Consider the following 11,481-nt stretch of genomic DNA (forward strand, 5'->3'; position numbering starts at 1 on the left):
CAAACTTTCCCTAACCAGGGCGCCAGGATTGGCTCCAAGCGTACCAACTTGGCTTAAAAAACCCCCAGAATCTCCAGCCACAGCGGGTTGGTTCCTGTCCTTCCCCATAGGGAAGGCGCGCACCCCGGGAAGCGGATCCCAGGGAGGATCCGCTCAGTGACCCACCTGGACTGACGCCTCTCCCGTCTACCAACCCCCTTCGCTCCAAGGCAGGAGAAATAAATACCAGTGTGAGAGGAAGGGCTGCTCTGCCAGCGCCCCTCTCCCTTGGCCCCTTCCTCCCCCAGCGCGACTGGTGACAGGGGCACAAACCCCGGCGCTTACCGTTGCCAGATCGAGTAGATTTTTCTAATCGCTGTTCCTTTCCTCCCCCCCGCCACTTTCCCTCCCCCCAGCAATGTTTGTCTCCCCCCCCAGCAAAGCAGCCCCGGCTGCGTTTTGATTGACTGGAGCGCAACCATGATTGACGCTCGCCCGGGTCCCGAGGCAGTTAATGTACAGGCGCGGGTGCTAAGTGGGTGTGCCTTCCTATTATTTTAGCTGTCACTGGATCAATGTGCAACGTCTTCAGCTAAGGATCAGGATCCTCCCTTGGACTTGCCATGTGGTCACTTTTCTTGTTGCATCTCCGCTCGGGAGGACACTGGCTGAGGGCAGGCGCCCGGGCGCTCCCATGAAACTCCGCACCGTGATCGGGTTCCGGATGCCGCTGCAGCCTGGCAGGAACGGACCCTAGCGAGCGGGGGGTGGATTGGTTTTGGGTTGCAGCTGGACTATTTTGACAAGTGCTTCCGACCTTGCCCGCTGCTCCAGGGATTGCACCGCACAAGGTAAGCCCTTCCCCGCCCTGCAAGCCTGCACCCACGCGCCATGGCTTTCCTTGGATTTATTTTGCAAGCCTGGTTCGAAACCAACACACACACGACCAAGCAGAGCCTGGGAGTCGTTGACACCAATATGTGGCTCGGTGTCTGCAGCGACATTTCGGGCTTTCCCTTCTGCCGCTGCCTCTCTGCTCCTTCTCCGGGTCGGGGTATATCGAAGTCATTCGTTTTAATACCCTAACATTCGTTCCCATTCTGCCGGTTTCACGTCCAGTTAGGCGTTGGGACGGGACTGCTGGTGTGGGGAGATGATCACTTGCTGCCTTGAATTAATCACTTAAAAATAAACAAAATCCCGCCCCCCCCCCAATCTAAGTCAATACATTTTCCCAGCATTGGATCCCAATATTTTGGCTGCAGACGAGACACTGAAGCCCGTTTGTCTGGACCAGGGCAGCCTTTAGACAGCTCTGGGGTGAAGTTTGATTCATATTTGCGAGGACACTCCAGCTCTTTTGTGTAATTACCACGAAAGCTGCTTAATGCGCTGATCCCTTTTAGATAAACTCATTTGCTTGGCTCACGCTTCCTTCTGCTCCCTGGGCGAGCTGGGAGCCTTAGGGGCAGGTCAGTAATCTCCCTCGCTCCTAATCCCCTGCAATGACATTAGACGAGGGAGAAGGTCCCAGCCTGCTCAACTTGGGTCAAGTGTATTGGTCGATCCAGTGCATTTAAAAATAACCCGGGGCCCAAAGTCTGGGAGCAAACCCGACAACTTTCGGCTGCTGGTGCCTTTCCTAAACCGTCTCTGGTTTTGTAGGGCTCGTTCGGGCTGGCAAACGGGAACCCTGTCATACCCGAGCGCCGTGTTTTGATTAAATACATGTGGCCCCGTGTCACCGCAGGATTACTGCCAGGCTAAGACAGACAGTGAGTTTATTTAACCCGCCGTTCGGGTTAGTCCCCTCACGGTTATCTAAAGTGGAGCAGTCAGGTTAGCCAGTTATTTACTGAGTCGCTCCTCTACGGTGTAAATACAACTCTACGGAGCGCTAATTAAAGCCTATTTTCCTTTCCTCCAAATCTGGACAAATGCAGCACGTACGTAGCCGGGGTGCTATTTAACACAAAGAGACAGGGGCTAGTTTAGAGTGAGAAACCGAGCGGCTGAAACGTGGGAGATTAAAAAGAGAGGAAAAGAGGGGCAAAAAATCCATCAACTAAAAAAAAATCCCAAACACGTTATGAAGGGCTGTCAGGTTTAATAGCCTCTGCTGCTGCTCAGAAATGCCAGCTGACCAGGCAGGGATGAGATCCAAAAGCAGAAAGCTGAGCCCAAACAGGGTCGGTTTGTGTTTTCATTTCTGACTCTGGTATTTACAGCTGTAACTAAATACACCGAGAGATTCCTTGGCGATCTACAGAAGCGCCGTGTGTCGCTTGTTAATATTTTATATTCGAGATTCTCTTCCTCTCTCTGTGCCCACCAAGTGCAGTAATTGTGGTAGATTTAAAATGACATTTTGGCCCGTATTCTCAGGTCTGCATTGGTCCGGAGTCGTAGACAGATCCTGGAATAATAGATGGAGAGGTGGGGGGAAGAGAGATCTTAACTCACAGCAAAACCTTTCAAGCCACAAAGAATAGCGGCAGCCTCTCAAACCGTCTCCTTGTACCATCCAGCGCCCAGGGAATTTTCTGCCTGTGCAATGCCCCCGCCACGGTGTAGAGACGGATGCGGGGCTGCTGCTAAGACTGAATTTGACCAGGTAGGGGAGATCTGCTGCGGCACAAAAGGCCAAACGATGCCCAGGCAGCCTTCGCTGGTGGAGTTCGCCCGGCCTCCTGGCTTTGCACGCCAGGGCCGCGGGTGCGTGGCTAACCTCTGCCTTTTGTTGTGTTCTTGTTTTGCAGGATTGTTTTTGGGGGGATGGAGGCGATTGCCAGTCAGATGGGAACGGGGAGAGACTCAAGCTCCTCCCCGAATTCAAAGCAAGAGCTGCAGCCCTACTCGGGCGCCAATCCCCTCAAGCCCAACCAAGTGGGTGAGACCTCCCTGTACGGCGTGCCCATAGTGTCCCTGGTCATCGACGGGCAGGAGCGCCTGTGCCTGGCGCAGATCTCCAACACCCTGCTCAAGAACTACAGCTACAATGAGATCCACAACCGGCGGGTGGCGCTGGGCATCACCTGCGTGCAGTGCACCCCGGTGCAGCTGGAGATCCTGCGGCGGGCCGGGGCCATGCCCATCTCGTCCCGACGCTGCGGCATGATCACCAAGCGGGAGGCGGAGCGGCTCTGCAAGTCCTTCCTGGGCGAGCACAAGCCGCCCAAGCTGCCGGAGAACTTCGCCTTCGACGTGGTGCACGAGTGCGCCTGGGGCTCGCGGGGCAGCTTCATCCCGGCCCGCTACAACAGCTCCCGGGCCAAGTGCATCAAGTGCTGCTACTGCAGCATGTACTTCTCGCCCAACAAGTTCATCTTCCACTCCCACCGCACGCCGGACTCCAAGTACACCCAGCCCGACGCCGCCAACTTCAACTCCTGGCGCCGCCACCTCAAGCTGAGCGACAAGACGGCCACGGACGAGCTGAGCCACGCCTGGGAGGATGTCAAGGCCATGTTCAACGGCGGCACCCGCAAGCGGACCTTCTCCCTGCACGGGGCTGCCGCCGCCGGAGCCTCCTCGGCCGCCAAGGCCGCCCTGCACCCGCCGCCGCCCGGCCGGAGCGAGCTGGCCACCGCGTGCCACGAAGAGCCTGCGCTGCAGCGGGCGAGGACGGGCCGCGACCGCGGGCAGCGAGCTGGCCGCGCGCTGGCCGGGCGCCGCGGCGGCCGGGCGCCCGGCCGGGCCTGTGCGCGGTGCGCAGCTCCACGGTCATCCACGGTGCCCAGCAAGGCTTTTGGAATGCTGCAGCGCCGCCGCCCGCTCTTCCGCACCCCTACGGCTTCCCTGCGCCGCCTTCGGGCTCTGCCCCAAGAAGCAGGAGACTACGCTGGGCGGAGCGGCGGAGCGAGCCGGGCAAGAGGGGCGCCCTGCCGCCCGGGCATTTCTGGGGCACCGCCCACCCCCACCCGCACCAACCCCAGCAGCCGCCGCACCAGCGGCGGCGCCGCACAGGACACGCGCGTCTACCCGCCCCTTCCCCCATGTCTGGCCGCGCCGCGGCAGCCTGCCAGTGCCGCCTAACCGGCCCCAGAGCCAGCGCCAAAGCCGGCGCCACCGCGTGGTGGTGGCGGCTCGCCGGCGGCCAGCCGCCGCGGCCGCCGCCGACTCCGTCCGGGCCTCGGAGGCCGCCAGAGCGAGCTGGAGGGCTCGGAGCCGTCGGGGAGTGGGCGCAGCAGCGCCACCCCGCAGGAGGGCTCCGGGGCGGACGGCGAGCGCTGCTCCAGCGCCCTCTCCAGGGCGGCCGCCGAGGAGGAGCGGTCCGGGGACGAGGCGCTGCTGCCCCCGCTGCCCCTGCCCAGGAAGGGCAGCTACCTGTCCGCCTTCCGCCCCGTGGTGAAGGACGCGGAGAGCATCGCCAAACTGTACGGCACCCGGGAGGCCTACGGGGGGGCGGGCCGGGGCGCGGCCGGCTACCTGTCCCCGGACTTCCTCAGCGAGGGCAGCTCCAGCTACCGCTCCCTCTCGCCGGGCGCCGACACGGCCGACGAGCCCGAGGTGGACGTGGAGTCTAACCGCTTCCCCGAGGACGAGGAGGAGGTGGCGGCGGCCGTCGAGGAGGCGGAGGAGCTGCAGCTGCTGCCCAGGGCCAAGGAGCCGCCGCGTCGGGCCGAGAAGAAAGGCGGCGAGCAGGGGCCAGAGGAGGGGAACCTGCCGCCGCCTGAGGGGAGCCCACAGAGGAGCAGCAGCAGAGGCGGCTACGAGGTGGGGGGCTCGGCTGGGGACCTCGCTCCAGGCTGGGCGCTGAGCCCACGGGCGCACAGAGGCGGCAGCGCTGCAGGCCCCTGCCCCGGGGTGCAAGGTCCCAGCCCCCGGGAGAGGCCAGGCCGGCCGGCCCGCGGCGCAGGCAGGGTCCTGGCCGGGCAGATGCTAGAGACCAGGCCCTGGGGAGGTGGCGGATACGGCTCTGATCGCCGGGGCCTGCGTGGCTTTACCAGGGGCCCAGCAGCCGGGCGAAGCCGGCAGGGGAGAGTCACTGTCCCTAGCCCGCTGGACATTCAACCCCGCAGGTGTGAACTCCCACGGGGGGCGGCTTTGGTTCACCCCTCCCCCACCTTTCTATTTTAAAAGGGGCTATTCGACGCACCTGTAAATTAACATGCAGCCGTATTAAAGCACAGCTAATTAACCTGATTAAAAGGATTGCTTTCATGCTTAGGGGGAAAATTGCCTAAAATTAGGCGGCTGCTGGGTCTGTGGGGGCTGCAGGCTTTGAAAAGCTCTTGTACTCCGCGGTTGAATTTTAATGGGGGTAGTTTTCTCCGGAGCGCTAATAATTACGATTAATAAAACGATAGTCGCCTTCTGCCGCAGGGATGCAACTCTCTGGCAAAGCCTAGCAGTAGGAACCGGCCCCAACTCCGGGGCCTCTTCCTCTCCGACTGCACGAAACCTGTCGGGGGCTCCTCGTTGGTGTGACACCCCCACAGCTAATTCCAGTTAATGTTCCCGTTTATTTTGAAGGTCTACGCCCAGGAAAGAGAAGATCATCTGCAGGCTCTGAAGAACGCTGCTTCGTTGGGGCCTGCAACCACTTATCTTTGCAACCCCGAGGCAAATGGTAAAATTGACGTCTTTGCTAGCAATTGTCTCTTATGGCTTGAAATTTTAAACTGGGGAGGGGGAGAGAAAAGAGAGGCAACCTCCCCCTCCTTTGGAATAATTCTTATTCCGAGCCTGCTAATAGACTCTATGAATCTTTCCCTGTCATTTCCATTTTTGGCAGGACTTTCAAACAAACTTAGCTGTGTTAAAGGAAGGTCTTCCATGCAAATAAACCAAACATCGGGTGTCCTTTTGATAGACCGCTTTTTTAAATTCGGATTTATTTAGGTGCAAATATTTGCTGGGTGTAAACTGTCCTTAAATGGCAAGTATTTTACTCTCCCTGGTGAAGTTGCCCTCTTGCAAAAGGTCTGGCAGCGAAAACCTCAAAGCAGCTGCTGAATTTTTGATGGAGAAGCCTGCGTTTTTTACTCTATTTTCAGCTGGATTTGGTGTCCCCTGATTAGGAGAGCGTGCGCGCTGTAGGGTAGCATGAATGCACCTTTAGGTAAAGCTCCAGGAGAGCAAGCTACTTTCCACTTGCAAGGCGATTAGGATTAGACGGCTTTAATAAGGACTTTGTCCTTAATTATGTAATTAAGGACATATTAGGATCATACTTTCGTTGCTTATGGTTGAAAATCGGTTTATTAACTTTAAGAGCAAGATAAGGACGACAATCACTCGACAGCAGAGGATTTAGAGAGCAGCAAATCCTATCAAGACCAAAGGAATGTCTCGCATCCAAGCCCTGTAAATACCGACAGAGGTAAGCAGTAGGCCTGGGATTTTCCTTCTGTTTCAAAGGAGGCTTGTTCTCTTGTAACGTTCAGACGCAGAACTGCGGTGGAAACCGGAGTGCGGGCCCAGGGACACTAAATCGCAACCCCTGCACTCCTCATCTTCCGCCTAAAGAACAGGCACTTCTGGCAGCCCTCTTTCTCCCCCGAAAGGCGTTCATTTAAATCTCCACTAGGAAGCTGTCCCCTACAGCGTTAGGCAAATACAGATTTAAATAATTTGTTCCCCACCCCCCCCCGTTTTGTCATTTACACACATGAGAAGTAGGATCCGGTTTTAGCTTTAACCCCCACCCCACTTTCATTATTTAATACCTCACCGCTCTGAGGAGCTTACAGCCAGACCGTGTTTAATGCGGAACAGGACTCGCTGATCTCCACCCGCGACCATTTGAACCTTTGTCGGTTGTGTCTTTCACAACTTGTTAGTAAACTTTCTGGCCTGGTCCGGGGCAGTGTGTATGGACAGTCTGGTTCTTGCACGTCTCCCCCAGTTCCTCGCCCCAGTAACAGGATGAACTCAACCTACTGCTTGCTTCTCACTTTGTCTCTGACCCTCTGGTCTCCTGTAGAAGCAACTCTCTAACCCTATGCATGTTCTGCACTGCAGGTGAGGAAGGTCTCAGCATTGACTTTATGGGGACCCAACTAGTTGAAAAAGACATTGAAAATCTGGCAAGAGGTGAGGTTCCGGGGCTCCGGTGACCCTCTGGCAGGGGGATTTTTCCATTAGCTTCTCAGCTGCATCCTACCACAAGCTGATTGATCAACTCAGTAACCTCAGGTCCCGACCGGGTGCGTGCGTGGCAGGGGAGGAATCGATAGGGTTTAACTTAAGGTTTCAGTTCTTGGTATGAATCGGGCTCTGCAATCCAATGAACTGCATGTGGATAAATAACTCGATTTTCTGTTCTTATAAAGACCTTGGAAGGCGTAGACTCTATTGCCTTCTCGCTAAGAGCAATAACGCCATCTCTACCCCAGAATGACTCGAACCCAAAACGTGTGTGAGGATCTCCTTAGGCGGGGAATGGAGCAATCCCTGTCCATAGCTGGCTTTATATGCCAGTTCCTCGCCCTTTTGGGTTTTGAGCAAGCGAAAGAGATAAAGGGTGAGCGAGAGAGATTTGGGTGAATGGGATCTACTCCGTCCTGTCCAAAGGACCGGGCCCTACTGTTAAGTGGAGTGGGAGTGGGGTCGAATCGCGCACCTAGCGCTGGTGAAACAGGCCGGGTAGACACCCCGCGCCGTGGTGAAGACCTGTCTGCCAATAAAGGGGCAGAAACTCTCCGAGAAGGGCTCGTTTCTCTCGGGCTGGCTGGCGAGCGGTCTGACCAGGGATCCCAAACTGTAACTAACCCCCTCAACGCTTATAGGCGCCGTGCGAGGGGGCCAGGCTGCTGCGTGGGATGGTTAATTCACCTCCACCTTCTGTTGACACTTTCCATAAACCAGCTGAGAAGCTGAAGGCCGGGGGGTGATTCGCATTGTCCGTAATGGGCAGGGATTTGAAGTGTCCCCTTGGCTGAAATCTGCCAAACAGGGGCGAGCAGAAATCCCCAGGAATGATTCACGGCACAGATTGGGTTTAAAACCACCTACCCGCTGTTGTTGCAACCTCTCCACTATTAAAAAGCGTCACCCTAGTGTAAGGGTTTGATCCTCCTGGCTACCAGGGCGCTTCAGTGCGCCCTGAAAACGAACGCAGCCCCCCCCCACCCCATTCCTTGGGATGGACGCCATCGATTCCATGTGTCTTTCGTTCCCACGCCGAGTGCGACAATACAATATCGTTGTATTTAGGCTGTGGGTATTTTTTCCCGGGAGCGATTAACTCCTATGATTCATGTAATATAATACTATTCAAGCAAGCGCGGCTCCTTCTCCAGACGGAAAGTGTTTTCTCATGTGAGGCTTCATTTTTCCACAGACGAGTTGCAAAAACTGCTCCTGGAGCAAGTGGAGCTTAGGAAGAAATTAGAACGGGAATTCCAAAGTCTGAAAGGTACCAACACCCCCCCCCCCAGAGCGCCTCCTCTGCCGAGCCGCCTTGATGGGTCACGTATCAACGACTCCAGTTTTTATAAGGACTCAAAATCCACTTGAACCGGTCCCACTGGGGTCTTGTAGCTTCGCACTATGTTGAGCAACGGAAAAGTGGGACAATGTCCCCCAGCCGCAGGGCTGTGTCACACCTACCCCCTGCATGCTTGGGCCACGGGTGAAGGAGGCTGCTTCGCAGTTCTAACTCACTGCTGCCTGCCATCCGCACAGATAATTTCCAGGATCAGATGAAGAGGGAGCTGGCGTACAGGGAAGAGATGGTCCAACAGCTTCAAATTGTCAGAGGTAAGGCTCGACTCAGGTGAGAGCCTGCGCGTAGCCGCCCTGGTAGGGAGCTGCCATGTGAGCGCAGTCATTTACATGGAAATGGAAGGTAATTTAACAATTATTTTTTTTATCGAATATCCTTTTGTTAGTCTGATCAGCCTCGGAATCGCCAGGCAGCCCAGCGTTCGGCTGGGAGGCATCATTACATAGGAGTGATTGAACTTCTTATCGCAGCAATTTCCAGGGCTTCTAAATTAAAAACCGAGGCGTAAAATTACCTGGGAAGTAATGCCTAAGTCTACTTGAATTCTGACTGTATCTATCTGCCTTAAAGCGCAGTTCTCAGCCGTTACTTTCCAATGCCAGGCTGCGATCAGAAGCGAGCGCGCTCCTTGGTTTGTTTTTAAACCCCCAACTCCAGCGCCTGGCTTCATTAAAGTGGCTGTGTGTGGGGGGGATTGATTTATACCCTTCACTCTGACCCATCCCCCTCTTCCCAGATACCCTGTGTAACGAACTGGACCAAGAGAGGAAAGCTCGCTACGCCATCCAGCAGAAGTTAAAAGGTATCTCTCCAAAGCACGGAAGGAGATGGGGGGGGGGGAAATGCCCCCCTGAAAAATCATTTTTGTGTGTGTGTGTGTGTGTGTGAGAGAGAGAGAGAGAGAGAGAGGAGGGAAGGGAATCACGGATGCGAAACGAAACGCGGGTCACTCGGGTTTGTAACCAAACGGGTGTCGGTACAATGGGGAAAGGCTGAACCCAGTGTGCTGGGGCAGTGGGCAGATCTGGAAAACGCCTCAATCAATTTCCCTTGAAGGATGCACCTGAGACTGTGCCGCTGCTTTGCCCCGGGCAGCGGGGATCCGAACCGGGCCCGGTGTGAACGCGTGTGGGGCACCAGGAGTAACGAGTTTGCTTTGTCTGTCTCTTTGCAGAGGCCCACGACGCGCTCCACCACTTCTCCTGCAAAATGCTCACGCCTCGCCACTGCACGGGGAACTGCTCCTTCAAACCGCCCCTGCTGCCCCAGTGAGCCCCCAGCCAAAGCCATGCGACTTCGGAGTGTAAATAGCCGGCAGCCCCTTGCGCCACGAAAGGGGAAACCCAGCCACAAGCCATTTCTAAGGAGACACGTGTAAATACGAGACTGTGTGGGGCTCTCGGGCTCAGCGTTTCTAGACGTGTAAATACAGCTCCTAGTCTGCGAATCCGGGCAGCTGACCGCCAAGATGTAAACGGACCAAAACCGAATTAACAAAGCAAAACGCCCCAGACACAGTCCGCCGTGAACCGGTTCTACTCAAGGAATTTTGCAAGCTACTTTTTCCTTGCTCACAGTCTGCCCCCTCCATGCCTACCTGTCTGTCCATTTCTTGAACCTCTTGTCTAGACTGGAAAAAGTGGCTCTGTGCAATGGATATAAATGTACTGTGATTTCTCTTGGTCCAGTATTTGTTGAATTTTAATTTATGATGTATATTTATTCCCCCTCGACGCTCCCTGTACATGATGGATGTGACAGCACTTTATCGGGCGGCTTGCGACTCACGGGACACCCAAGGAAAGGAGAAATCAGTAAAACCAACCATGCCCCTATTGTGGGGGGAGAAATCTCTGTACGCGAGTTTTGTTCTTTAATAAAACCGCCTTTAAGCACAGCGGGGTGGCTGCTGAGTTCTTGCCCTCCCCCTCCCCCCGGAGACGAGCCAGTCGGGTACCGACCTTTGTTCGAAGCGATTCGACTCGCTCCACTTGTAAAAGGGACTGGCTCGAATGGGCTCCGAATTGGCTCAGGCCGGGGTAGAGGCTCTTCCTGGCCAAAAGGGCGGGGGGAAATACCTGGACGACGGTGTCTGTACTCCAGTTCCGAGCAGAGTCCTAGACCTCTGCCCTCGCGGCTGGCCAGGACGGGGACAGGGTCCGTCCCACCTGCTTCTCAGTGAGAGCCCCTCTCTCTGCCGCCTTCCCCACCTCGGGTTCTCACCCCCTCGCCTTATTCAATTAGCCTCCGGGACCTGACCTCAGCCGCAGCCAGGGGTGGTCTCGGCCCCAGCCGGCTGTGGACAGCGAAGGGACACGCTGGAGTCCCGGCAGCAGCTTAACAGCCCGGGACCATCTCCCCAGCAGTCAGCGGGGCGGCCTCTGGCGCACCCTGGTTTGGTTCATTGCCGCCGCCGCCGCCGCTCTGCCCTCCCCAGAGCCAGCCGCGCCAGGCGCAAAGCCGAGGCTGGAGGCGAGATCCGCTGTTCAGCCCCAGTTCCCGTGCCCGGGACTCGCTGCTGCTGCTGCTCGCTGGGACCGGGCCGGCTCCGCAGCCCCTAGGAGTGAGGACAGCGGGCTTCCTAGAGCTGACTGGCTCCTTGGCCCGCTCCTTCCCCAGAGCCCAGTCCGCAGCTGGGACATTTCCCTCCCTTGGTACAAGGGCCCAAACAACGCCCGGTGCTTTGCCCCCGGCTCGCTCCTCCCCGAATCGGAGTGAGACCCAGAGAAGAGGCAGAGCCGGTGTCACTCTGCATGGGCTTGCTGGGGTGTAGCGGGCTTCGCCTGGCCCGAGCGCTCTGCTGCCAGGGGTGTGGGGCGGGGGGGCTCCCTAATGCGCAGGTCTAGGCTGGGGTCACCAGGGGAGCCCGGGACTGAGCTCCGAGGGGCCGGCGCACCCCTTCGCCGGAACACCTGCGTCCAGCCCGGGCTGCACCTAGCCAGAAACAGCTGCCGAAAAAGGGGGGACGGCGGAGTCCGCGTGGGGGGCGCCCTGGCCTGGCTGGCCCGCCCCCGGCAGGGTGGGGGAGGCTCCCCTGGCCTACCCCGTGG

At 57.2% G+C, this 11,481-nt stretch overlaps 1 protein-coding gene across 1 annotated transcript; it reads left to right on the forward strand.

The window, feature by feature from the left end:
* Window positions 1–2,754: 2,754 nt before the first annotated feature.
* Window positions 2,755–9,703, forward strand: SKOR1 (SKI family transcriptional corepressor 1). Its single transcript, XM_075069073.1, is given in 14 exon segments — window positions 2,755–3,739; window positions 3,742–3,777; window positions 3,780–3,834; window positions 3,836–3,929; window positions 3,931–3,963; window positions 3,965–4,102; window positions 4,105–4,695; window positions 5,455–5,551; window positions 6,197–6,304; window positions 6,946–7,017; window positions 8,267–8,341; window positions 8,611–8,685; window positions 9,168–9,233; window positions 9,606–9,703. Coding segments are annotated over 14 exon segments (2,523 nt in total).
* The last annotated feature ends 1,778 nt before the right edge of the window (window positions 9,704–11,481 follow it).

This window comes from Chelonoidis abingdonii, chromosome 9, assembly GCF_003597395.2.
Source record: "Chelonoidis abingdonii isolate Lonesome George chromosome 9, CheloAbing_2.0, whole genome shotgun sequence".
NCBI classification, from domain to species: domain Eukaryota; kingdom Metazoa; phylum Chordata; order Testudines; family Testudinidae; genus Chelonoidis; species Chelonoidis abingdonii.